Source organism: Ptychodera flava, chromosome 15 (genome assembly GCF_041260155.1).
Source record: "Ptychodera flava strain L36383 chromosome 15, AS_Pfla_20210202, whole genome shotgun sequence".
In the NCBI taxonomy this organism is placed as follows: domain Eukaryota; kingdom Metazoa; phylum Hemichordata; class Enteropneusta; family Ptychoderidae; genus Ptychodera; species Ptychodera flava.
Window position 1 is genome coordinate 38431833 of NC_091942.1, and position 27425 is coordinate 38459257.

General features: G+C 37.4%; 2 protein-coding genes across 2 annotated transcripts in view; both read right to left on the reverse strand.

Annotated features, from left to right (window-relative positions):
- Nucleotides 1-6049: 6049 nt before the first annotated feature.
- LOC139152131 (polycystin-1-like protein 2) lies at nucleotides 6050-23953 on the reverse strand. Its single transcript, XM_070725224.1, has 17 exons — nucleotides 23774-23953; nucleotides 21719-21809; nucleotides 21151-21344; nucleotides 20448-20693; nucleotides 19571-20051; nucleotides 18851-18966; nucleotides 18445-18672; nucleotides 17441-17611; nucleotides 16500-16660; nucleotides 15371-16085; nucleotides 13986-14127; nucleotides 12997-13223; nucleotides 12310-12339; nucleotides 11800-11971; nucleotides 10758-11456; nucleotides 9841-10401; nucleotides 6050-7874 (listed from the first exon to the last, which is right to left on the reverse strand). Exons 1-17 carry the CDS (start codon nucleotides 23831-23833, stop codon nucleotides 7648-7650), a joined length of 4521 nt encoding a protein of 1506 aa, XP_070581325.1. The 5' UTR covers nucleotides 23834-23953; the 3' UTR covers nucleotides 6050-7647.
- Nucleotides 23954-25733: 1780 nt separating this feature from the next.
- LOC139150793 (polycystin-1-like) overlaps nucleotides 25734-27425 on the reverse strand; it is a 45544-nt gene continuing 43852 nt past the window's right edge. The window contains exons 6-8 of the mRNA XM_070723185.1: nucleotides 27204-27374; nucleotides 26047-26330; nucleotides 25734-25928 (exon numbers count right to left, since the gene is read on the reverse strand). Coding sequence (XP_070579286.1) covers nucleotides 25734-25928; nucleotides 26047-26330; nucleotides 27204-27374 — 650 coding nt within the window. The remainder of the gene's footprint in view (nucleotides 25929-26046; nucleotides 26331-27203; nucleotides 27375-27425) is intronic.

Below are 27425 nucleotides of genomic sequence, written 5' to 3' on the forward strand. Positions count from 1 at the left end.
GTCTAAAGTATTTGCGAAACAACTGTTTGACTAAAATGTAATCCAAGAGTAATACGGTCAGAACTCTGACCAACAACGAACATTGATCAACAGTAACTTTCAACCGTTTTCCCATTGTATCTACTCGTTAATTATCGCTTGCATGTCGGAAAGCGTGCTTACTAGCCCGGTCTCTCAGATCTAGATACGTGGTGAGAAGGACCCACGGTCCCTCCAATACTAGAATGAGTCTGTGGTACAGGTGTTATTGTTTCCATACCTACATCAATTTATCAGTAAGCCTTCATGTCATGCGGACTGTGATACAAAAGTTGATATAATTAAGCAACTAAAACATCCATCCAGCCAATTGGACGGATATACCACGAGATTTTGACCAGTTCATCACGTATACACACGAGCGATTCAATCGCTCGTGCCCAAGCGAGCTTTGAAGAATGATTTCTCTAAAAGTTCGGACCGACGTTCCACACAGCTGATTTGTGTTTCTGTGCACGCGCACTGATGACCAAGACTCGTCAATGTACAAGACACAGCGAAAATGTTCATAGGCGGCATAGGCGGCATTGTGAAATTAGTAGATAATGCATAATTCACTTCACACTAGCCTCCTCATTCGAACTTTAAATCAATCAAGTGTTTATATTATAAATTAATTTATGTTTAGACCATTTGGACGGGTTCCGACTTTGAAACATAGTGAATAAGCTTATGCCACTGTTATTTTCGCGTCTCCACCAATCAGAAGGGGCGGTAGTCTCGAACAATGTACTTGGATAATGTTATACATGTAAGACGGTATTGTGACGTTGCAGAGAGTAGCCGATATTATATATCCTATTGTAACGACACATTAACAGGACATCAGGTCATGCGCACAACGGAAAACATGAGATATGTAATTGTGTAGTGTATTCTCAGCAAAGGTCACCGGTTAAAACAAATAAAATAGTGAATTAAAATCATTCTCCTGGGAAAAGAGTGCAACTATTGTATTATATTGGAAAAATCTTTATCCCTTTCGTAGAACAAGAAAGACAATTTGTTCTGAAAAGCATTGTTCTGATGCGTCTATGGCTGTTATTGACTGAATACCCAGGTGCATGTGTTTATTGTTTGTATTACTGGCCGGGCATTGGAAGTCGCGGCTTTCAGAGCGAGTGTCCTGAAGCCTTTGATTCAAAATTAACTTCATTAAAATATACGTTACCAAAAGTGATTCACTGAAACATTAAAACAAGCAATGGTATTTTTCACGAATATCTACTGTGTGTCTACTTTGTGGTAAAGAAACGTAACAATTGATTAAGCTCTACCTTGATGCTGTACTGTATATAATAACTCAAATTGCCATAATTAACTGGTTAAAATCTGTTTCATCTTTAAATTCAATATTCACCCCTCATGATAAATGTCTTCTACTACTTTAAATTTGAATTTTAGCACAACTGAGTAGTAATAGTTATAACAAAACTGATGCCAATGTCCCTGATGATAGAATTACTCTCTGAAAGTTTACCCATCGACATTTACCCTTGTCCTCAATCCCTACATATACCCATCACTCGCAACACATTGCACACACAAACATGTGTTGAATCCGTGTTTACTGAATATATCTGACGACCCACAAATATTTGCACGAACATCTGTTAAGGCTTGCTGCACTTGCCCCAATAAAAATACTATGATTAATGAAACGTCATGCTCGTGATATCAACAATGGCTACTCTGTCTCGTAACCATAGTCCCTTCATCTACTTAAGACGGTGGTCTAGCCAAGTCGGGCGAAGGGCCCAGTTCTGCAAACGTCTACTTGAGTCTGTCATTTCCTTATCAGAAATTTTTTTCAATTTATTTGTTTATTGCGTGACTTGTGAGACTAACCTCGGCTGTCCTGCTGTAAAGCTGCATTAAATTTTCTTTATGGCCCTCAACTTATCGTAACTGCAAGGTATCCGAAACAGTTTCGCAGACACAGGTTTGAGTTCACCGGTCATTCACCTTAAATGACCTTGGACGACTTATTTACTATTACACAAAGTTATATCGTCTTTCAAAGACACCATACATAATTAGCAAATATCATCGGATCACTAGTCTTTTGTGATATATATATATATATATATATATATATATATATATATATATATATATATATATATATAAAGTATACATATGAGCTCGTGGGAAATGACAGTGTTCGACGCGGAAAGCTGATCGTTGATGACAAAGATTACATCGCTACTCTAACATAGGCAAGCGATGTAATCTTTGTATATCAGAAAAGCTGCACATTATCAATGCTGAAAAATCTACGCTGTTAAACAAACGCTCTGAGTTGGTTTCAAATGTCGCCACCGAAACAAATATTATTTATCAAATTTTAACACCACCTACAAATAGAATGGTACGTCCCAAACTTTTAAATTAGAGTGTTGCTGAGAATCCTTTCACTTCTGAAGATTTCAGTATGCATGAAACTTAAGTAACAGATATCATTACATTGTACTTGAAGTAATTTGTGATATATATATATATATATATATATATATATATATATATATATATATATATATGTCACCCAAATTCAAATCCCCACAGTATTCTTCAGCAGTGAGATGCCACAAAGCCCAGGATATCACCACAAGAGAATACTGCGATAGTTTGAAGCTTGTTGATTTCCACAGGAAGAAATATAAGTGAATTCATATCGTGAAAATCTGCTGGTGACTGCATATTTCTCTTAGTGCTTCGCTAGAAACAATTTAGTTATCGTAAATTACCATATTTGAATTCTAATTTCCATAACTTATTACTTGATATGCACACTAGTATTTTTGACAGAAGAGCTTAACACGCTCAAATGCATATAGCGGAACTCGAGTAGACTAGAGTAATTTTTGTCAAAATATGTTATTTGTTGATGAATGAGTATGTGACTTAGAATGAATATTATCTTGAGATATTTCACGCAGACAAACATACTTTTACACACGCCAGACAAAGTCAGACGGACAGACATGGCTACGTATACTCCTTCGCGTGAGGGAATATACGTGTGTTTGTGTTTGTGTGTGTCCTTCGTAAGGTTTCTTGACGATCCAGAAGGATCCCGTGAGGAGTACGGTGCCCAGGTCAAGATGTTGACAGAGATTGCTCTGAGCAAGAACTAGAACTAATGTGTAATCTGTGTAATGCAGTATTACTAAGCAAAGTTAATACGGGATACAGGGAACTTTGAACAGTTGTCCACGGGATTGAAAATCATCAGACTTGATAAGCAATGCTATTGACAGTGGTTGATTGTCATTGTCTTGTGGCATTAAACTTTATGAATACGTGGTACATGTATATCCGTCGATGACGTATACACATATCGTTGTGTCTTGCCGTTGCGATAAGACATGGTAATGTCCCGTGAACGGCAGCAAAACTATGCTGACTATGTCAGGCAGAATAATAAATGTGTACCTTTTATCATTTTGCAAATTCTGACCCTGAACCTTGACGAATAAATGGAGGGAGTAAAGGCAAAGATGATCTCCTTGCACTTGTCATATAAACTTGATAAACGTCCGCATCCGCAGAGAAACGCCACGTTCATACCATGTTGTTCTTGTCCTCATCTCAGCCATGCTTTATCGCAGTCACATCAGCCACATACGAGTCTCAGATCCAACCAATGTAATCCTGTAATCCCAATGTCTTCGTTCTGTGATCTCGATGGTTATTGAATCGTCCACGCAACATTGATCGAAACGTACAGCCCTCCTAGCCGGACACACGATCTCTTTGGCAGTCAACTGTCGGTAGTGCTGTGTAAACCGTGAGCATACCTGACTACAAACTGCTGTTCTTTCAGCAAGAGTTCACAGCAATAATTCATTTGATGACAAACCAAAGATCTCTGCGTTACACTAGTCGAGAATAACGTGGTACGAGAAGACAATCAAATGGCGACGAAGCCAGATATAGTGTCCTGATTTGCATGTTACTGTTAGCAGGTGGAATTAATGTTGTTCCGAAGAAACACGATAAGCCTCCTCTCTGACACATAACAACGCCTTTCTTACATAAGGAGACAACTCTTTATACTTTTATTGACGATATTTTCCATGACTATGCAATGTTTGCGCTGCCTGCCGGTAGAGAATCCTTACACCATCAGTTTACCGTTTGTTGTGCGATTTGGCAACAATTATTTGTGGAAATGTTAGTAACACTTGTTTCAATTTTAGATGAATTATCCCTATTGGTTGAAATCTTGGTCTGGATACAATTGAAAACTTACAGCCAAACAGTGAATTAACACCTGTCTGTTGTGAGAAGCCACCCCATGATCACCTTTGATATCTAACAAAAACTAAAACGAACTATACATGTATACAGCTTGTTATGCTTCGAAGTATTGTAATTTCACATGATGGACAGTAGAGAGTTCTGAACTGATGGGAGAGCACTCGGTTGTCTGCTGAATGCCAACATACACTGAACGCCGATAGGGATTGATAGTAACTTGATGAGTAATGATTATGTATGTGATACTAGTAAATGTTCTACACGCGGCTAAATTTGAACATCATTTCTTGAATACTGCAGAGAAACTCTGAATGGGTCGTCTTTTTGCGTGACTCTAATGTGAACTGACGGTTAATGGATGTGGAATGGGGCTAAAACTTTGATTTTTGGGAGTTGTGTTGATAAGCCGACATTACCGTTACATTACGACTGAGTGACTGACTGACAGACAGACTGACTGACTACAGACCGACTGGGATGTGCAAGCTAGACTTCCTACTGCACGACAGAATGACCTAAATTTCGAATTGTAAGTTAAGTATTAAAAATGCAATGATTAATGAAATTTTATCATTGTTAAGATGATTGTTGGCTCTTTATTTTAATCCCGGTAAAATAAAGGATAGAAAGTATTGTATTCACTGTAGATTTCAATTCTGAAAACATCAGAGATGTTACCTGTGACTACTAACGTAACAAGTGCATAATCTGTTGACTTGTAAATATTGGAAATTACAAACATCCATGCAAGCCAGGCCAAGGATTTATCAGTTATATTTGAGTTTGAGACACAAAGTTATCTTAGCTGAACAAATTGTGTAAACATGATTATGGAAGGAGTTATTTGCAATTTTTCCACTCTGGGCTAGTTAAAGTTACGTTTATAGTTAATGTTCTGTAATGTGACTGAAACTAAAGGGAGATTTTGTCAGCATTATTTTCATGCATAAAATATCAGTTAGATTGTAAAAGATTTTAAACGATTACAAACATACTGTAAGCTGTTGATGCCATCACATGCGTCACTATGTCGATGCTATGAGATGTAGACCTGGCCGTCCGATGTGTATCTTGCTAATGACAGTTGCAGGGAAAAGTACAAAAACCGACACAAAAATGTGTTTTCAAAACAATACGATGGATTTTATTGTACCATATTACAAGCTACGGACGGAGTTGCAAAGAGCTCTTTGATGAGTTATAACATATAGTCACATCAATTTGTGAATTTATAAACAATTATTTCACAAATAACAATACATTTATGAAGACTTCATTTCTTTAACACATGGAAAATGTTCACTATATGTTACTAAAAATTTGTGACATGAAGCTCACCGTTTAAAGTGTTTGTAATGAAGAAGGAATATGGTAAAATAACTGATACAATCTCCGAAATCAATGAATTCATCACGGAGGTCCTTTCTATACATTCGGCGGTGTTTGAAATTTATGAGTTGACTATTTGTAACTCAAGAATGGTTCGTATCTTATCATACCAGGTTATCATTATTTTCATAATAATCACATTTTAATGTCTTTACAAAGGTAATAAATTGGAAGATATCATACCGCATTTGAAATTCAGTATCGCAAAGTCAGCGACTCCACCATTTAAGCGTTCATTGGAAAATTTGATTTTAAAGTTTTTGCCTTTTGACAGCTGATTAAGTCATTTGTAAAAAGCGTTTCAAAGTTGATGATAGATACTGACGGTGATTGTCTTGAAATATGTAATGACAATGACACAGATATTTGTTTTTGTGGAAACATGAAAATTGAGAGAAGACATAGAAAATTTGACGACAAAGTGTAATTATAAGTCACCTAGCTAAATAGTAAAATAGCCTACCAAAAGAACGAGAACTATATAAGGCTTTAAAGGCAATAATTTCACACAAAGCGAAATACAATTATCTACTGGTATGAATTAATGAATGACTGCAATATTCTTTCTGCTTTGTTTGTTATTTTCCTCCGTCAGTGTCAGATGGAATCATTTGCTTCATTGAAATTGACTTTTCCTCCCAAGATACGTGTAACCTGTTACATAATCCACTGATTACAATGAACAATGTAAAACGTTGATTAAGCCACAGTCCCTCTATCCAGAGGGACTGTGATTAAGCCTTACATTCTTGGATTCACAATTCAAAACCACATAATCTATAGCTACAGCACTGTAAAACTTGCACAAAGAGCACGTTGTTTACAATTTTCAATGTTTTGAAATTTATTTAAGTAGACATATATTTGTATGAAAGTTACCGTGACCATAAAGAATATTTAGATGAGTAATAAGTTGATGTAAATGTCAGAAATGTAATTAAATCTGCCAAGTGGCAATTTCCATCCATTTTTTTTCAGAAATACGACCAAATTTGGCCTTTACAGCCTTGGACAACGACATTCAAGGAAGTTGAGATAATCTTAACAAACCTAGGTCACTTTTCGTTTTCATATTTTTACATTAGATATACGTCAACTGCATTCGTTCGTTAACAAATCAAACACAGTATTTTTTATTGTAGGAATCAAAAAACAGAAATGGACAGAAAATTACTCAAACATGATATAATAAAATCTGTTTGTGGTTTTAATACACGTCACAGATGATATTCATGTGACTAGGGTGTCTATTACACTCCACAGACATGATATTCATGTGACTAGGGTGTCTATTACACTCCACTGAGACATGATATTCATGTGACTAGGGTGTCTATTACACCCACAGAAATGATATTCATGTGACTAGGGTGTCTATTACACTCCACTGAGACATGATATTCATCTGATTAGGGTGTCTTTCCCCTCTGTACGTGAACATGACGATTGCATATCCTTAGCCTTCTCCTAACGTAATTTTGAAGAATACATAGAACTTGCAGTATGTATGATACACCGAACTTGGTCTATGGTAAAATGATTGTCGCGTGACTTCTAAAATGATTTGGTATCAGCATGGGTTTGATGAAAATAACAGAATAGGTTGACGTGTTCCAACTCGTAACCAAATCTTACTAAGTGAGATTAAAATACAATATTTTACATCCAATGGTAAAGCAATTAGATAGAATAAACTGTATGATTTGGCATAGTTGAATCATATTGTATTTCTCATCCGGGTCCTTTGTACTGAAGACAATGCGTAGGAATGTAATTGACACATATCAACCTGAGATTTATCACGACAGCTGCTTTTCAGAGAAAGATACAAACCCAACAAAAAAGGTTTGTACAGTCACATTCAAGTTGTGATCCTGGTGTTAATATTGGTCAGAGTATAATTCGTGAGTTCCCGTGTTCCATAATTTTCAACAGTTGCAAAGACATATCACATTCTCACGACGTTGTCAAGGCTTTCTTGGTTTTCTTGTTAGATTTTCCGTTTTTCAAAGAGATCGCCATTGTCCATTCCTTTCCTTCATTTTGCCGCACAACGTCGATATCCCCGTAGTGCCGTAAGACGTAGCCAACCAATCTGTCGATGCTGCGAATAAACGCCTCTTCAGAGAAATCGCTGTTGCTAGTGGCGCCCTCTTTCGGAGAGTCCGGACCTTGGATTTTAACTAGAGGCATACAGAAAAATAATGCAGTTTACATTACAACAATACAATATCTTTATTTATCTTTTATTCCAAACGGTATAAGTACAGAACTGAACTGCCACAGTGGTAGATAAACACCAAGCTCTCGACAAATATCACTAGTCGCTTGGCATTTATCCATCAATTTCCTTATTTCCCTTGCTCGGGAGTACGCTGTAGTTTCTGGCCTGTTTCGCCATCGCAAGACCGTCGACGCGACAAAGTATGCTAAAGTTTTTTTTCCAATTTACTCTGTTAACAAATTAATAAGCCAGTAGATTTAGGACGGGTCTTCACAAAATGATGGCAAAATGATGAAGAATTAATTTGCTTGTTTGTGTAACTTGTTTGACACATTCAGTGTCCGACCGAAAAATGTATTAAAAGCATAATTGGCAGAATTATGGAGCAAATTTGGCGAAAATCCGATGTGAGGGAAAGGTCGGTGTGTATATAAACACTCAACTGTAGTTGATGCATCTAAGACATGCAATAATGTCCTCTGATTCTATTTTACGCGATTATCTTCGAAAAAACACTGTGCTGTTTATCACAAACGTTTACACCAAAGAAACCTGACTTAATGGTTCAAATGAATAGATCCACATACAATATCACATGGCTGTACCAACGGACCGAAAATAAGATGAAGTTGTTTCCAAATTTATTTTTGAAGCAGCTGGAATTTGTTTGTTTAATCTTATCCAGAGATACTGCATTTAAACTTAAGCCGCATCTTGATGATTGAAAGGACAATAATAATACTCATTGATCTGCCGCGCACTTATGAAAAACGACAGTGTTGTCGTTGTTCTTGTCGTCATTGTTGTTCTTGATTATGATGATGATGGTGGTGATGGTGGTCGTGGTGATGGCATTGGTAGTGGTGGTAGTGGTGGCGGTGGTGGTGGTGCAGTGGTGGTGATGGTGGTGATGATAACGGTGGTGATGGTGGTGATAGTGGTGGCGGTGCAGTGATGGTGATAGTGGTGGTGGTGCAGTGGTGGCGATGGTGGTGATGATACAATGGTTGTGGTGATGGTGTGGTAATGGTGGTGGTGGTAGTGGTGGTGGTGGTGGGTGGCAGTGGTGTGATGGTGGTGACAGTGGTGGCAGTAGTGGCGGTGGTGGTGATTGCCCTTATAAAAGTACATGACAAAGATCGTCCATACATTTTAGGAAGATTTCCCACCCGACTTACTCAGAATTCTTTTTATTACATCTCGTATATCGAACGTCGCATGCGCCATAGGATTCAAAGGTAACTTGTTGATGACATCGTGGGCTGCATAGTGATCATTTGACTGGAAATGACCCAGAACTATTTTCAACTTGACTACTTTGGGATTTAAAAATTATAAAATTTGTTTTTCAAAGGAAATACCGTTTTAACAAACTTATGCTTAAAAATCAATAAACCGCATAACAGTGATTTAAATATATCAATGCCTCGTCGATGATGAAAATTTTTGTCTAATATGGAAACAAAGCATATATTGCCATTTGTATGTTAACCGAAAGTTTGGATTTAAACTGTGTAAGAGACGGCCAGAGGTGTGTAATAAAACCTTGATAGCCCAAAGAAGGGACTATGTACCACCGAGTCCTTGCGTCGGGGAAATGGTCACCTGCCCTCGGGCACATAGTTCCATGTTTAGGCTATAATATATAGTATTAATATCTGTCATTCTTTTTGGTGTTTGTTTTCCTCGGAATCATTCAAAAGGCGGCCAATATGTTTAGATTTGAAAGCGATTTACAGTCACATGAATATCTAGTCAATGAACTTTCCGGATATATAGACATCTTCAGCTTTCAAACCTAGTTCCATTTTACTGAACTGGGGCACGGTTTGACTCGTAAGCGAACAACCGGTGTCTGGTCTTTCTTAATATAAACGTATGAAAACATTACGCAACACTAAAAAATCGATCTTGGGTGTTCTTACCTTTCGGTATTTTGTGACGTGTTACTGTGGGCCCTCTATTCCCAGATACACCAATAAACTGAACGAATCGTCGCCAGATGAATTCTACTATCTCGTATTCGTTGGATTGTCGACTGATGTCATTCTTTACAGCATGGATACTTTGATTAAGTATTGTCAAAAACATGTTCATCAGGATCCAATAGAGACAAAGAATGAAGAAGAAAAAGAAAATCTTGCTAAATACTCGATTGATCTCGTTGAGGGCGTGGTAGTCGAATCGACCTAGCATCATGGATATCTGCGTGGCCATTGTGACACTCATTGACGCGTAGTCCATGAGGGATGTGCCGAAAACCAAATAGAAAACCTGGCAGTACGCCAAGAAGACGATGATCCAAATAACGCTGAAGTAGAGAAGATCTCGGAAGCAGTTCTTCAGTGTCATACCAAGCATTGACATCCGTTTGTTGAATCGCAGCAACTTCAAAAACTTGAGAACGGCAATAAAAAGCGTGATTGCCAGAATCCAGGTGAAAATGGTATCCCAGTAAGCAAGGTGTTGAAAGTTGACGAACTTAACTGAAAGCAAATACAAATGTAATTTTTAAGACTTTCAAATTTGACAAGCATTTATTGTTTATATATTACAAGAGAAAATCCTTATCAAGACCAAGGAAGTATTAAGTAATAAGTACTGATAGAGGGTGCGTCATTTGTTACACAATAAGCTAGCATATATTTTATCACAATTAGTATCAGTGACAGACAATGATAGATTTGAAAATTAGCATGATAGTAGGAATAATCATATTTTTACTGTGATAACGTGCTCCATTAATGTGAAACCAGAACAAATGTCAGTACGTGGGTAATGGTTAGACTAGTACATTATTATCGACTATCATTCATCCCAGATAAAAACTTGTAATACTCACAGTGGTCCTCTCGAACATCTTTCAGTGCTAGCGTTGTAAATATTTGCCTGAAGACATACATGGCAATCACAGTGATAGCAAACACGACCAGTACCAGTTCTAGACAATTCCAGAAACTTTTAAAGTACTTTTTCTTCTCCTTTCGAATTTTCAGAAGTTCATGGATTAGAAAGTAGGCGACGAAAAAAACGTAGACCACCTGCGCCAAGATGACAAATATTGCCGCTAGTCCAACGTAATTGTAGAGTCGAAATGTTGAAATGGTCGGGGAGAGTAAACCGCCACCAAGTGTTGGAAGTTCAATCAAGAAAGTAACCAAACTGAATAGATTAACGTTAGCGTTATAAACCGTTAATTCCACGAATATAGCTCTGGTGAATTTGTCATACCATGAGTTGTTTCTCAGGTAACTGACCAATTCATGAGATTTCTCCATTGTCGTTTCGAGAGTTGCAATGTATCCTCCTCCGCCGTACAGAGTTTGATGACCTAGGACTGGTAACCCGTTTAACTCGCTGGCAGTGTGGTAAATCCAAGGGGAGTTTACCTCACTTGTGAACGAGGTTAAATTTACACCTGTTAGGTTTAAACTTGTCCATCCGATATCAAAGTGTCGGGTCTCTTCATTGCTGTAAATCTTGTAGTCGGTCGTACAGTTGAAAATGACAGAGTCCATGGGGTCTTCAATGTCACAGTTGACTGAGACAAACAAAACACAGCAGATAAGCTTTCTTTCGTCTGTCATCTTTACCAGTCAATAACAGAACTTGGTGACAAACATCATAACAATTCTGTACGGTGATACAAACTACAACAATTCTGCAAGTGCGTTATTATGCGATATGAAAATAAAAAAGGTTACGCTGTGGTTAAATATAACAAATTCAGCTTTCAGAAAGTTTAATTTGGAATAATATTTGAACGAAAACACACACCTTACTGCATAGTGTGATGTGAAATCACTTCATTTAAAGACAAACATCAATTCAACAAGAACTTTTCATCAGAAACTTCTTTGAATAAATGGAAAGAAGTAACTTACCGGGTGGGACACGAAGTTGACGAAGTCTAGCAGGCCCTACTCTGTACGATTCTCTGTTTTTGATAAATCGTTTGTGTCTCCAATGCATCTCATCACCATTGTAGTACTTCTCTGAGTAGAGACCGGGAATCATCGATTCTTCCATCCAGTCCCAGAATATGTCTGGTGATGTCTGGAATTGGTAGATAAGTGACCCCATTCGGTTATAAATTATAACAGGTAATTAGCAAGGGACAGTGACATTATGATCCCAAACTTCTAGCGGGATAACTAGCCAATTGTAGCTACTAATCGTGGAATATTACGAACTGTACATGTTTGTAAAACAGTATCTACGTTATCCAATAATTCAAACGGCTGACTCTAAGAACGCAAAATACATAAATATCAGTAATCGCGTGAAATAATGAAGTGATATTTCATCGAATACATTGATTGCATCCACATCACAACCACTGCAGATGCCTAAGTTCATCTCACACACAAAGGACAAGTAAACATTTATCTTACCCTAGAGAGACCGTCAAATTTTATCCTTGCCTGTTAGATATATAAAAGAAATACATAGATAATGTCAACCATCTCTTCGAATTAGTGGATAAACACTGTCGAGAAGCCAGTGTTAGAACAAATAGTGCCGTCACTGATGTCATGATCATTCATTCACCGATTCTATTTGGACCAACAGTCTTGATGACATTTTTGCTTAGTGCGGTGAAGATATCACTGTCAATTTCCAGTTTCTTGCTGTTTCGAATACGTCATTCCGCGTAGGATGGGCCACTGAGTATTTATAATTACTTTGACTTGGCCCGAATACGATACTATGCATCTCTATAGAGAGCGGCATAAGTCTTTCATCGCCATAAACAAAATCATGTGACCTAATCTATAGGGATGCATCGATAGGTTGTTCTCTGGTCAATTACAGCGCGGAGGAAAATAAGTGACGGGAGAAATATATGTTGGTGCCAGTTGGCAGTCTTTCAGCGAAAGTCGCGAGCTGATTCTCTCGTTCTTGAATGTCCAGTGTTTAACTAACGAGAGAATGAACCAATGACATGATTGAAAGACTGCCACAAGAAAGTATAATTCTCCTCTCACTCATTTCCAAAGCAGTGTACAATATCAATTAGTAATACTCTCGACCAGCGGATATTCCTGGTCGATAGCAATAGTAAGACGTCGATAACATACCATTTTATGCTCAGTTTCGAAGAAAATTTGATGGATAGAGTTTGTCATGACGTAAGAATTCGGATCTCTGTTAGTGTAACACAAGCTAAGAAGTACAATAACGAAGACACCATAGAGGGCGATCTCTCGAATAACACTCTGCATCTGAATTTCATTGAGTCGTTCCTTTCTCAAAGCTTCGAGTTTGTCTCCCTTTGGAGGAAGGACATAAGCCTTCCCTTTCCGATCTGTAAATTTGACAAAACTGTGTGAGTTTACAAACATAAAGCAATCATGTGACGAGTCGAGGACTGCAAAGAATGTAACACGGCGATGACTAAATCGCGTAAAACATATTCAGGTGAAATTTCATGCACTTTCATTTGATCCCAGTTATCATTTGTTTATACTGGGTGTTTACAGTTCCTAGTTTTGCATATTATTGAATACATTAACGCAGTTGCACTTGTAATATTATAGGATCTGTGGATCTGTGAAATGGTTATTATTATCCAGAATATGTGATAAGCGTGTACTTATGTACCCACGACAGTCTGGCCACTTGCCGAAATGTCAATAAGGCGCGGCACCAGACCTTTCCCCGGGTAGTCCTGAGCCACGCTACCAAACCTTCAACTCAGGGAAGGAGAGAGCCACACCAGAGGGCCTGAGGTGGCTGTTGTATATTTGTACCAATGCTACATTTCAGAGCATAATATGAAAGTTGACATCCTCGTCCGCCATTCCTTGGAATTTAACCATTGAAAATTTTAAGATTCTAATATTAGAACATTTCTACTAACTAGGCCTACCAGGGTTTGGTTGAAGAAACATTCCTTCATGTACGAAAACTGCTGCATAAAGTTTTATTCGTAACTAACAGCTTCAAACCAAAACATTTCCGTTGATCTGTATCAAGCAAATGGTCTGTAGGAAAGTTTAGTCACCAGTGCCATGTTATGGCACGGTGACATACAGCACTTGTGTTAGTTGAATATAGACGTGCATACCAGCGTTGTCATTGTTTGGTCCATGGAGATATTCTTCGTCATGTTTTAAACCATTAGCCTTGACACTGGTCTTGCCAGTTTCATCATCGTCATCGGTGACTTTCTTCATAAAACATGAAAAGAAGATGGCAATCATAATGACCTGCAAAAATAATATCAAGAGAAAATTCAGTTCTGCTAATTTCTTATTAACAAGTAACGTATTAGAACCATTGAAGGAGTACTCTTTTATTGAGTAATAAATAGTACCGCACCGCGTAGACAAATAACAATAATACCCTACTCAGAAATTATTCAGAGTGAATGATCAAATGGATGTCACTGTATCGATCTTGCCTTAATTATATTGCTGACAATACGACAGGCTATTTGGTAACTCTATGCGTGGAAATACTGGTCACCAAAGTTCATGATCAGGAAAATCAATCTTGGAGAGTTAGAGTCAATTACCACTTTTGTCATTTTCGTTCAGTTTTCACAGCGATGTACAAAGAGCAAATTATTTTTATTATAGTCGATACCATTGTAGCCTCGCATGATGTAAGTTATGTCAAGGTTCATGATACAAACACGTTCACTATTATCACTCTATTTCAAACAGTCGAGTACTCATATGCCACTGTATCAAACTCCGCCCTGTGGATTGTACGTTTGGGTTTGCAAAATACCTTTTACAGTAGAGCGGCAACAGCGTGACAGTAGCATGGTTTTTTTAAGTAAACGTTTCATGATGTTTGAACAGTTCAAATACAGTTAAATAATATGAACACAAATGTCTATAACAATATTTAAACAAATTTTTAAGGTAGAATGCGCCACGTGCACGGGGACAGATATTTGGACTGTCAAACTTTCACAATTCTTTTCTGATATACCACTTGCGGGGCTCGTTATAAAGCTCTGGAGCCGGTAAGAAAATTTTTCACCTTCTTAGTTTTTCGAAAATCGAAAATGATATTTTTGTCCATAGAGTTAACACATTGATGGCGGCCATTTGAATTTCAAATATCAAATATCGGTAAATGTTGGGTAATTTGTTTGTGTAGTACCAAAACTTGCACGATGATCCCGATTTTTAATTTGATTTTGAAAGAGAACGTTTGAAAGATTCCCTGAGGAAAATTTGAGCAAAAGTTTAAGTCTTTCACTTTCGAGGCGCATACTACCTTAAGAAACAGTGCCACTGCATATTGAATCTATTATCACAGTTATTCGCGTACACTATTTATTCTTGGTAGGCTAACTTAAGGGGACTTGTTCTGGCTGAATTTCTTGGTGACAGCGCGCAAAACAAGTTCTTAAGCATCTTCATCCAATCTGCAATTTCTACTTTTATTTGAATATAGCCTTCCAACACAAATTAAATTTCTAATAATTCCAATTACCTGTACTGGCTGCGTCACTAACACTGACAGAGAGAAGGATAGGATAATTGACACCAGCCACTGTTCGGATTTATCAGCACCCCATTCCATGCTGTATAGAATAACGAAAAACGCTGAAGTGACAACGGTTAGTATGCAGATGAACCAGCCAAGGTAGAGACACCAGTGTGGTAGAGTCTTTTTCTTCTTGGTCTTCTTGGATGTTTGTTGTTTTTCCTCCGTATCATTGAAGAGAATGTCGAATTTGGCAGATTCTGGCCTTGTCTTCCTTCGGTTGATCCACTTAGACAGGCTAATTGTACCCGGCCGACTCCTCCTGAAGATTTCGACTATGATAAAGTTGATGGGAAATACGACCAGGTTGGTCATCACGCCGACGTACAGTTCGAAAGACGTCAGTGTAAATGGGCCAATGGTAACTGAGAAGACGTTTTTGGCGCGGACCTCCGACCTGAACCACATCGCACTTGCAATCATTGAGCAATAGAGAAGCGACAAGCAACACGTCAGTCGTTGTACTCGTGTGAAGTGACTTTTACTGGGTCGCGAGAGGACAGAGAACCAAAGATGCTTTTCTGAGAGGTTTTTCCTCGCTGTGTGATAAAAAAGCTGATTGAAATTGGTCAAATCTTCACGACCAGCAACAGGTAATACACGGTCTATTAAACCGTCATCGTATTCAACTGCAAGCCATTTATCGCATAGAAAATAGAATCTAGAAAACAGACAAAAAACACAAAAATACATGGATGAGAATAGCACTGGACAACAACATTATAGAATAACTTTTCCGTTCAGCAGTTCAGAAAAAATTCATAGTCACAAATTGCACACATACACATTCAAAATTTGACAAATATTTTTCAATAGTCGCACTTTCCACGTGTGACATATCAGCCAGATACGATTTTTTTAAGTTGAATATCCTCTGAAAATCTAAATAAAATTTGACACAAACTGGGTATATCTTACAAGTTAACTGCTCTTGCTTCTTTCCTCGAAAGTTTAATCATAAATACTTTTGCGCATTCACCAGAGAGAGCTGAACTATGAAATGTAAAGTCTACGAGTTGCTGACATTGTTAGTATGGCTGCTATTTTACAAAAGTTCCCATACAATCCAGCTTACATTTCGCCTGTCTGCAGGTCAGTAATCATAATTCGTGACAAGTACCAACTGCCATGTTGACCTTTGCCAGAGTCATCATGCCAAATACGTAGATATGCCAGTGGTCCGAGAGAGCTCGATACAGCCATTACGAAATGGTCAATGCTCCCTGTTTGAAAAAGCTTAGAAGAGAGAGATTACTTTGAATCACGAATAGCATAGTATTGCTTCTCATTGTAATTGTTGATTATTTTGAACATAATCTTTTCAACAGAAGCAATTATTGACGCTTCACAGAATGGAATTTTATTCATCAAATACTCTGTATTATCTCATTCTCCAAAAAGTGTATTGGACGTTACACTGACAGGTTAAATTAATTTAAAGTCCCATAAGCTGCAAATATTTGCATGCTTTCATTATTTTAATTTCCAACAAATATATATTCGTGTAAATGTAATGCTGAATGATGTGAATACAAAATATTATTTATTACAGACCGGGAATATATGTGCATATTTGAACAAGATGAATGATAAACGGATGCCCCAATAGAATACGGATACATCCATGCAAACATGGACAAAACGGTGATCATATGTGCGATTACACATAGTTTTGCTGAGAGACACAATATTTTATCATCCATCAGAACACATGATAGCACTGAACATTCTCCAGCCTCATCCTGTATTCTGTTCTTCTTTGTATCATTGACCTTTGAAAAGCACGGGAAAATCAAATTCAGTGAAAACTGTTGACTTTACTTGCCAATTCTGACACAAATTCATGCTGTTGTAGGGCTGTAAAAAGCAAATTTGTTCCATGGGTGGAATTTAGAGAATATTTAAACAACTTGAAAGATGTTTTGCTGTCAATATATTACTATTAACAAATTACTCGTTTTCTGTAGCCCAACAGAAAGTTGGCAACAGCTAAAAGTATTAAACACTGTATGATACCTTTCGTTTGTTGTCGTCAAGATTTCGAATTCCAGTATCTTCATCATCACCAGATAGCATGAAACTGACCTTTGACCTGGTACCTGCACCACGGCGCATGCCAGTATACACTGCGATCTCATAAAAGTATTTGTCAGATGGATTGTTATCTGCCAATGGTGTGACTCCCCACTGTAATAATAAATTCACAAAACGATAATACTTTAATCGAACATCCTAATAGTATAAACGAAAAGCAATTTTATCAAAACAACACCTCTTTTGAAAACATTAACTGTGCTTGAGATAGATTGCGCCTCAGGGACAGATATTCGGACTTTCAAATATTTAGAACACATTTTAGTCTATCGTTTTAATATTGGGCCCATGTTGAAACTCATGGAGTAGTAAAGTTGTTATTGATCTGTTTTCCCCCGTAGAATTACAATGAGGATGGCGGCCACTTTGAATTTCAAATGTTGATCAATATTGGCCAATTTCTTACCATAGTGCCAAAATTTGTACCATGACACCGTATTTTTAGTTTTGATTAAAAAGATAATGGTTTTCTAGTTTCGATAAGGAAAGTCTGAGCAAAAGATTGTCCTCCTATTTCGAGACGCATAATACCTTAAGATTTAACGTTCGGTAAAAGCTTTTTATGAGATTATCTGATAAAAACGCACACATACATAGTTTATGTCTGCAAGTGGCATATGTGCATATACATGTGTACACAACACATGCAGGTATGAATACTTTTATGTAGCAAAATACATACATACATACATACATACATACACACACACACATACACACACACGCACGCACGCACTCACACACACACACACACACACACACATACATACATACATACATACATACATACATACATACATACATACATACATACATACATACATACATACATACATACATACATACATACATACATACATACATACATACATACATACATACATACATACATACATACATAGTACATATTTTGAGGAAAAAGTTACCTTTTCTATGTCTTTCTTATCTTTACGTCTAGCCCAGATCAGCAAGATAAAATACACACCTAGCAGGGCAAAGACAGTGGCGAATACTGCAGAGTTTTCTCTCAGATCGAATTTGTTGAAAACTGTCGAGAAATCGATACTGTTTGGCGGCACGAAGAAGTCAGACGCAAACGACGTAAGATGGGAACACAAGCAATGTGTTGCCTGTGTTGTGGTTAAATCACCGACCTGAAATGCGAGTTAAGCCATAATTTAAGAAATTAGCATCGGAACTTGTGAAACATCCTTTCTTTATACATTTTGTATTTAAACCCTAGAATTTGGCATATCTTTTGTAAACATACAAATTTATAGACTGGCTTTAAGATATGAAGATAGTTATGATATGATGCAATAAAAGACTTACCTTACAACCTTCGTCTGACCATCTTTCTTCATTTTCATGCCAAAACAGACAACTTGAGGAAAACACCATCATCGAATAATTGGCAAATTCTGTACCTGTAATCTCTCGTATATTATCTGGAAAATTCAAAATTTTAATCTGATTTAGAAGTTTTATTATGATTTCAACAAAACTATATATTCGCCAACAACATGAAATATCAGAGACTTGAGAGTTTTTCAAATATTATAACTTGAATTAAGCGACACTATTTAAACTTCTACAAAACCACAAAGACGTTGACAAATATAAGATTGAGGAGCAAAAGGTTGTAAATCACTGTAAGAAAAAGTCAAAGGCGGGTCAGAGTCTAGCGTATGATAGTCAGTTATTATGTTATTCTTGTTTACAGTGACATTGGGTAGACAAGTGATCTTGAAGCTTCATTCCTTCTCAACTTTCTCCAAAATGTTTCCCCAAAATATGCGATTTTTGCATGAGGGTTAACACCCGTCCGCTAAAGTTTCATCTATTGAAGACGGCTAAATATGTCAACTAATTTGAGTTAGATTTCTAAAGATAACATAGTTTAGGGTTAAAAGGTCCTTTGTCAGAACATAAACTTTTATAATAAAAGTTTGGCATAATGATCACAATAATCAAAGTCAACCACACTAGTTGTACTTGAACTTGGCCATGTATTCTGTAAAGACGGTATAGAGAGGTAATTTGAGATCTTACCAGGTATTTTCACACCGATGTAATATTTTCCAGTGTGCAGTAATTTTTCAGGAGGAACTTGGCAAGAATATTTCAGCTCGCCAGTAAGATCTTCCCATAAATTATTGCTGTTGTTGACATGGCGTGGCAAGTCACAAGAGAACAGGTGATCTTGGAAAGATGGTGGTTCGTTGAATTTGATGTACAATTTCAGTGGAATGTCAGTCGTTGGAAGGATCACTATCTGAACTGTGTTATCTTTGTTTTTGACTTCAAAATTGTGTCTGTACAAATCTTCCGGCTGAGAAAAGTCCAGAAGGACAGTATCCCATTGAGGCAGTAAGGTTGGATCATTGTCGAGTAAAAACCCAACACTCTCCTCCAAACCAGATATGTCCATCATGTTGCCATCAGAATCGATGAAGTTCAAACCAATAACGCCAGATTTGACTTTGCTTCTGGTGGGATCCCAACTGTACGGATTACCTGCGAATGACGTGGTCTACCACACCATGTTCGACCAAAATGTCACGTTACCAGAAAACAGCGGTAAAAATGAAAATGTATAACTAAATGTGAGATGCAGCTAAATGTCAGAATCAAGGCGCTAGAAATACATATTACTTTCCTGAAAACAAGTTACATCGATGTAACATTTCTATTCTAGACTCTCATTTATTGAATCAGAATTAGATTGTAACTCAAAAAATAAGAATCCTTATCAATTAGGGCTAATGCAATATGTGTGGACCGATTTAGAAATAAAGATTTAAAAATTGAAAACAAAAATTATTAGATTCTATAGATATCTACATCTTTATAAGCGATCGCTAATACTAGGATAGTGTGTCTATCTGATTCCCTCTTATTAAAAATTTGCTAATGAGCGAGTACAAACCTCGACATCAACATAGGTGTCCGCTATACTATCTTTAAAGAGCGCCTCCGCCGTTGGGAGTTGGAAACTACCAACAGTTCCAAGGATCTCCTTCCGTTGAAAACCTTCTGGTTCATCTCTGTGTAGTTCTATGGTAAGGAATTCTGACGGAAGTAATAATGATGGTTCACCGACCACTTGGGTTGATCTGACTGTAATGCTGACGACATTAATAATGCTCATTCCCAAAGTACTAATTAGGCGTGCCTATGGAAAGATTCGGAAGAGAATCGTCAGTTCATATCCTTTCACTTCTTAGTCTTAACAAAATTATAGTTTCCCGTTTTATTTTTTTTTCTTCCTGCTCGTATTTGAGAAGCCCTGTTTTTCGAGATGCATTCAAAAATATCACAAAACTATTTTGTATCGACAAAGGAGTTAATCTTGACACTGCACATTTTAATAATTGCATCCTTACTATTCTTTCTGAATGGGGAAGTTCTTAAGAAGTCGCAAAGATGAAAGAATACGATATTCTACAGCTGTTGAAGTGATCGCAAAGATGAAAGAATACGATATTCTACAGCTGTTGAAGTGATCGCAAAGATGGAAGAATACGATATTCTACAGCTGTTGAAGTGATCGCAAAGATGGAAGAATACGATATTCTACAGCTGTTAAAGTGATCGCAAAGATGGAAGAATATGACAAATTAACGCCTTACCGCTTTCTCTGCGTAGTCAACCTTCTGTTGTTTTATTAAAGCTTGTTGTGCCTCGTATTCCTCTATTTCTTCAGGTGAAGGGTCGTCACCATAGAAATTTGGGAACTCTGGTGGCTCAGTCGGTATTGGTTCAATCTCTTTTTCATCTACAACCACCGCGCTTTTTATTATATTTCCAATTCCTTCGACAAGAGCTGAAGAAGTGAAGAAATTAAGAGTTATGCTTTGGATAAGAATGAACAGAAATATTCTCCTGGAAGAATCTTATTTGTTTTATTCTTGTGTTACTAATAGAGGTGACGAATCAAGATCCTGCATTGTTTCTTTTCTTCGTTGTTTCTGCAATGAACAAAAAGCTTCATTACGTAAAACTGATGAAAGGAACCACACGCATTATCGTAATGAATAATCTATGTTGTGACGTCACAAGATCTACCCCAGTTGTCAGAGGTTCTACCAATAACCGTGAAATTTTATATTGAGTTTTGAATTTGTTTATTTTCTGAATTCTTGTATATAAGCTGACAATAATCTTGAATAGGAGTGAAAATATTTTTCTCGCACTTACACGTTGCTGTGTTCAACATTTCTTCTCGGCTTTGGTCCTCTATATTCTGTAATTGGTTTGCCATGAATACCATAGCTAACGCTGCTTGTACCTGGGTACCGTGACATCATAAGTAATCAAAATCAGTGGGCAATTCAGAAGTGGTTGATAATTGACGAAAACACATGTTCGTTACATGCATATTAATTTCACTCGGTATTGAAAGATAGGGGATGATGAACATTATTATCATGACCTTTACAATGACAACAGTGAGTTTATGACGTACAGCTATAAATACATGGGCATCGCCTTATGGTGGTAACATTAACCAGCCTTTGAAAATTGATAACATTTTCGACAGAAAAGGCTAATTCAAAGTCTTCCTTTAATGTAGTAATATTGTGAAAATATCAAAATATTACTTAGCAGATTTTTCATAAACATCAAGCGATGAATGATTTTTAAGTGGTATTGGATAAAAATAGACGATCCTTTCCAGCCATATTTTCTATTTATATATGGGAATTATGACGTTTACGGTGTCACTGAGCTGTTTAACAAGCAAACAAAGCGACTGTTGACAGTTTTGTATAGACCTAAAACTTCTTTATAGAAAGAGGTTGATGATATCCGTAATCTATAGAACGTAATTTCACACCTGATAGTATTCTTTGTGGATATATTCTGATTCACAAAATATATGCAATCGTCCCTCTATACGATTCTCCGTAGATTATTGCACCATGAAATAATTTTTTCTTGATACAAAGGTGACACTCAAGGACAAAACTTTCTTTCAAAACCACTGTGTATGTAAACCTATTAATGGTCTAAACCCTACCATCCAAAAGGTACATTCAAATCGATTCCATGGAGCAAGGCTCTTTGATATCCCCATATGTGTACCGATGATGATTAGGACTATGGAATGCGAAACATCTCGCCTACAGACGGTACACAGAAGCTGACATTCAATGTGACACGGCCGTCAAACAAGCGTGAAACATTAAGAAAGGAATACCATTTTAATATGTTCCCAAGCTCCATGAGTAAAGTCAAATACAGGTACGTTTGTCATAGCGTTAACATAGCACCCTTCCTTATCCAATATCCCATTCATCGTAGGATATGTTGCAGGATAGCGACGGGCTTCTTGCAACCGACAAAGCAGACATGCATACCAGAAAGACCCAATCGCTGTGCGACCAAAGAACCTGCATCTAAAGTGCGTTGAATCCCTTCTAGGGCCGGCTCAGAAACCGACCATTGAAATATACCTGGCGATGTTCCGTATGCAAAGATAGCAAACAATGCCAGTATGCTGTCGACACCGTTTAAACACAAACTACCATCATAGTTACCACTAATTATGTGGAATATTGTACACGACATTGTATATGACATCACCCATATTCAATTCTCTAATCTCACGGTATCCAAAAGCATAAATGAAAACTGTTATTACGATTGTTATTACGATTGTATTCTGGTTTTTGTTTTAACCCCATTCAATCTCCATGTCTTATTTCTCATCAAGTGCTCTACGGAGACTGTCTACGAATAGTCAACACATTAGTTTGTTGCCCATGCTGAGATGGAAATGCGCATGCCCAGCGAATAACTCTAAAGTAATCTCCAGAGTGCATGTATGTAGATCACTCTACTTTGATATCGTTGCAGTCTATTCAACAATAAAGTTTTTCTGTAGCTGTGTTGGTGAAGTGAATTCTGTGCTTCATTACAGCAACAAAAACTCTCAAGTTCAAATATTTTTGCATTGAAATTCTTTAATTTTGACGGCTACCTAAACAGTAAACTTGACGCATAATATTAACTTGTTAAAAGCAGTTATCTGGAAGATTAAATATTATAACCTTATTATCATAACAAGGAGTAGCATAGGTTTGAGTTGTACAATCCGTTCATGGTGACGTTCCATTCGTGTTGACGTTTCATTGATGACTTTTGTGACAGATCAAGAGCGGGACCAAAGGAATATTCCTACGTGCATTTGTCGGGAGATAAATTTTATTTGCAGATAATGAGCAGATTTCAAACAAATTTTGAACTTACGAGTGCATCATCTGCCGTGGCTCCTGGACCGGTCAGATCAGCAAGAGCTGCAGACGACATCAAGAGAGCGTCGATGGTATTGGCCCATAGACAAACCTTTGAAAGTGACACAAGTAGATGGCTGCGAAGCTAAATTGGAGAAGAAATAAATCACGTTGTTGTCTGTTTCGTGACCACGTGATCACGTCACATGGCCGAACCAAAGAGCAAAGGCAGCAACTGGGCCAATCAGCGAAATCAGCCGCGTTTTCACCGATTGTAAAGACAAAACTCTACAATCTGTGAGCAAAAAAAAAAAAATGTCTTGATTACAAATAGATATTAAGAACATATACGGGTAGCCTTTCATTTGTTATATTCTGTGATGATCAGAATAGACTGTCCCGAACAAAAACGAGGCAATCTGAAATGCAAAGTGCAAAAGGAAGTTGAAGAACCCGTAAGGCCATCAAGATTCCATTTTAATATTGGAAGAAAGAAATGCGTAAAGTCGTTTCAATAAATAAATAACTGAAAGAGAGAGAATTTTCACAATGAATTCATGGTTTTGCTAAGCGCTTGAAGAAAACGTTTCTCCTCAGCAACCGTACATCAGTTGTGAGGGAAACACGAAGAGCTTTTGCCAAGACTTTTTGGACATCACCATAGGTCTCTAGATGAACAATTGAAAAGATGTAGCAAGTGAATGTGATTTTCTCACGTCAGTAATATTTTATTTTTGAATTCAAACAAAATTCATCGGTTCAAATTTCTTTGTGACGATCGATTCGGTATTTTCCTTAACCCTTTTGCAAATGTGATGATTGTTTGTTTGTTCGTTGTTTTCGATTGCCCACTCTACAGACCCACGCACCAAGGATCGAGGTTGGCTTCTGCTACACAGCCAGAACACATGCCAGCTTTGAGTTGACTTTCCAGCCAAGCGAGTGTAAGACGATTGGAACCGACAGCGAGAAGACTAGTACACGTAAAGTTAAGCAGAATACCACCGTTATTTACCTGACAATGTCCATAACATTGGCTTTGCGGAACAAATATTAAGTACGGCTGTTTATGTGCAATATTCAAAAGAAAAAATACTATTTGTCAAATTACAAAGCGGCATGTTAGTTTGTTATTTGATTAATAGGTTAGTCAAAGGGATTCTTATTACCGTTGTATTTGATATATCAATTAAAGCCCATCAATATAATATTGCAATAAGACACAATATATTTAAACAGTGATCAACGATACCTACAGGATTAGAAGAAAGCCGTTGCATTTTGTTATGCAGATTAGTGATAGATTCAGCACCGTGTCAGTTTTGCTGCGGCAGGTGAAGTTAGGCAGACAATGCAAATGAACTTTTAGAATGCATGGTGCGCGACGAATTGGTGATTCACCAAGCAATTGATGGACTTAAATGTGAGCTTTACCTCTCCCTTCGAATCCTCATTGCTGTCTGATTCGTCGCCGGACACTGTACTATTGTCACTCTATCACGGATCACCCGGATACATAAGCACAAAACGTGTGTCATGTAGGTAGCGGTGATGATCAAGGCAGAGATGGTGTGATGGAGTAATGGAAATAGGGTAACAACGTGGCCCAGTGGAGAAATGAATAACAAACAACCAGGCATGCCATCATGAAAAAACAGAAATGTTGAATATTGCATATTGAAGTGGGGTTAAAAACAGGATGGAAGGACAAATTTTTCAAAGATAACAAACTATGAACTTTTGTTAATGTAACTCTTAAACTCTAACTATTTAACAAAGAAATTTGAGACGTTATAGGTGTATTGGCTGGTGAACATTTATAGCGTAAGGAAATTTAGGATGCTGATAGGAATATAGGTACAGAATCGCAATCAAACAGTTGTTTGCTTGTTTGTTTTTGCTTTAATCGTCCAAGTCATTCAATGATAAATCGGGACTGCAAGAAAAAGAATATCACAGTAGACAAGATGTGCATCTCAAGACGGTATATTCAACAAAACCAGATGTACCTGTCCATCGTCTGGGTAAAGTGACATTAGCGCCATTATCAATTGCGTTGCCCCTTGGAAATCTCCTGCCTGCATAAGTTGCTCTAATTTGCTATTTTCTCCAGTAACAAGCTGTTCAACGAGAAGATCACTGTCACCAGGCGAAATTTCCATTTCCGTAACCTGTTAGGAAATAGAATACAAGGATCACAATAGTCGATAAACAAGAAAATGTTATTGCAGAAAGATACACAGCTAGACTTCTTCACACAGAGAAATATTTGACAAGTGAATGTTTTACCTGCACTGAAAGTTCGAATTCTGCATAGGCACCGTGGTTGTCGATGATGTGGACGATGACGTCATATCTGTAGTCGCTATCAGCTGGTCCAGCAGCAAAAATCAAATTGTTTTCACTTGGATCCGAGCCATGATATATTTGCGACATACTCTCGTCTTTTTTACCATAAAGGATTCTATAGTTTAGATGGTCACTTTTTAGTGACCCCTCGCTCCTCACAACATCGTCTCCTTCGTCGACCCAGTTTTCACAGCTAACGATGTACTCAGTCTGTATCGCAGTGCCTAAAGAAAGGTACGGCGGTTAGAATGTTTTACTTGACAACGCAAGTACTTGATTTTGATCATCGGTTGAATCTCACGTCTCCAGACCTATCTATATAATCGCCGTAAAGGCTTATCAACAGCAAAGGGTATGAAAGAAGTTGACGCTATCTCGGTAAATTGAAATCTACATAAGTCGAACTTTTGGTGCATTTTCCGTAATTGTTGTTCTGTTTAAAAATACAGACTTTTGTCCTACTTTAGAATTAAGTCCAAATTCATAGTGTTCATCATGTCTACACTGTATGTGTCTTTTGTTCGATGTTATCGTCGAAAATTAATCTTTTGGCGTTATAAAATCATCTTTCAACAATGACATTGCATACTTTACACGGTGCATTTATGTTGGTCAGACTAATATTTTGTATTTCAGTAAAGTTTAGGGGAAAGACTGTACTTGTTTCCTGAAACAAAGATAACTGAAATACTATCAAAGGTTACACTGATTGCTGTCCCTCTAAAAAGACCTTCATTTGGTACTTAAACAATAAACTGCAAACACGGGCCGCAAAAAAAGGTAATATAGCTTAATTTGAAATGTCTGCCTGATGTTGACAGTGTAAGAAAAAGCAGAACATAAATATTATGAGAGTTAGTATTCCAATTACAAATCTAAAATGTTTCGTGAACCCATAGACCCTGGACTCACTCCAGGGTCTATGGTGAACCCGATCACGAAGTTTAGCGCTATACAAGTAACAAGTCATTGGTTTATATTATTAATTAAAGGCTAAAATAGATTGTCTTATTGTTATCAAGTTGTCAATTGTGTGTGTATATCCTCTTAACCAATCAATGAATCAATGGATGTGTGAGAGTTAGTAATTCGTTTACCTGTCGTCGGCGAAATTTGGCAAACACCATCGAATGGAGGTAAGTTTGTGATGAAATAAAGGAAGGAATAACCAGTGACGTAACCTTGACGACTGCCGTACAGTCCAAGACGGTACTTCCTGCCAGCTTGGAGAGAGTTTGGGATGAAACTGATACCAGTCTTTTCAATGCCTGCAACGAGTGATACAAATTACACATGAACTAGGTCGAGAAATTTCATGA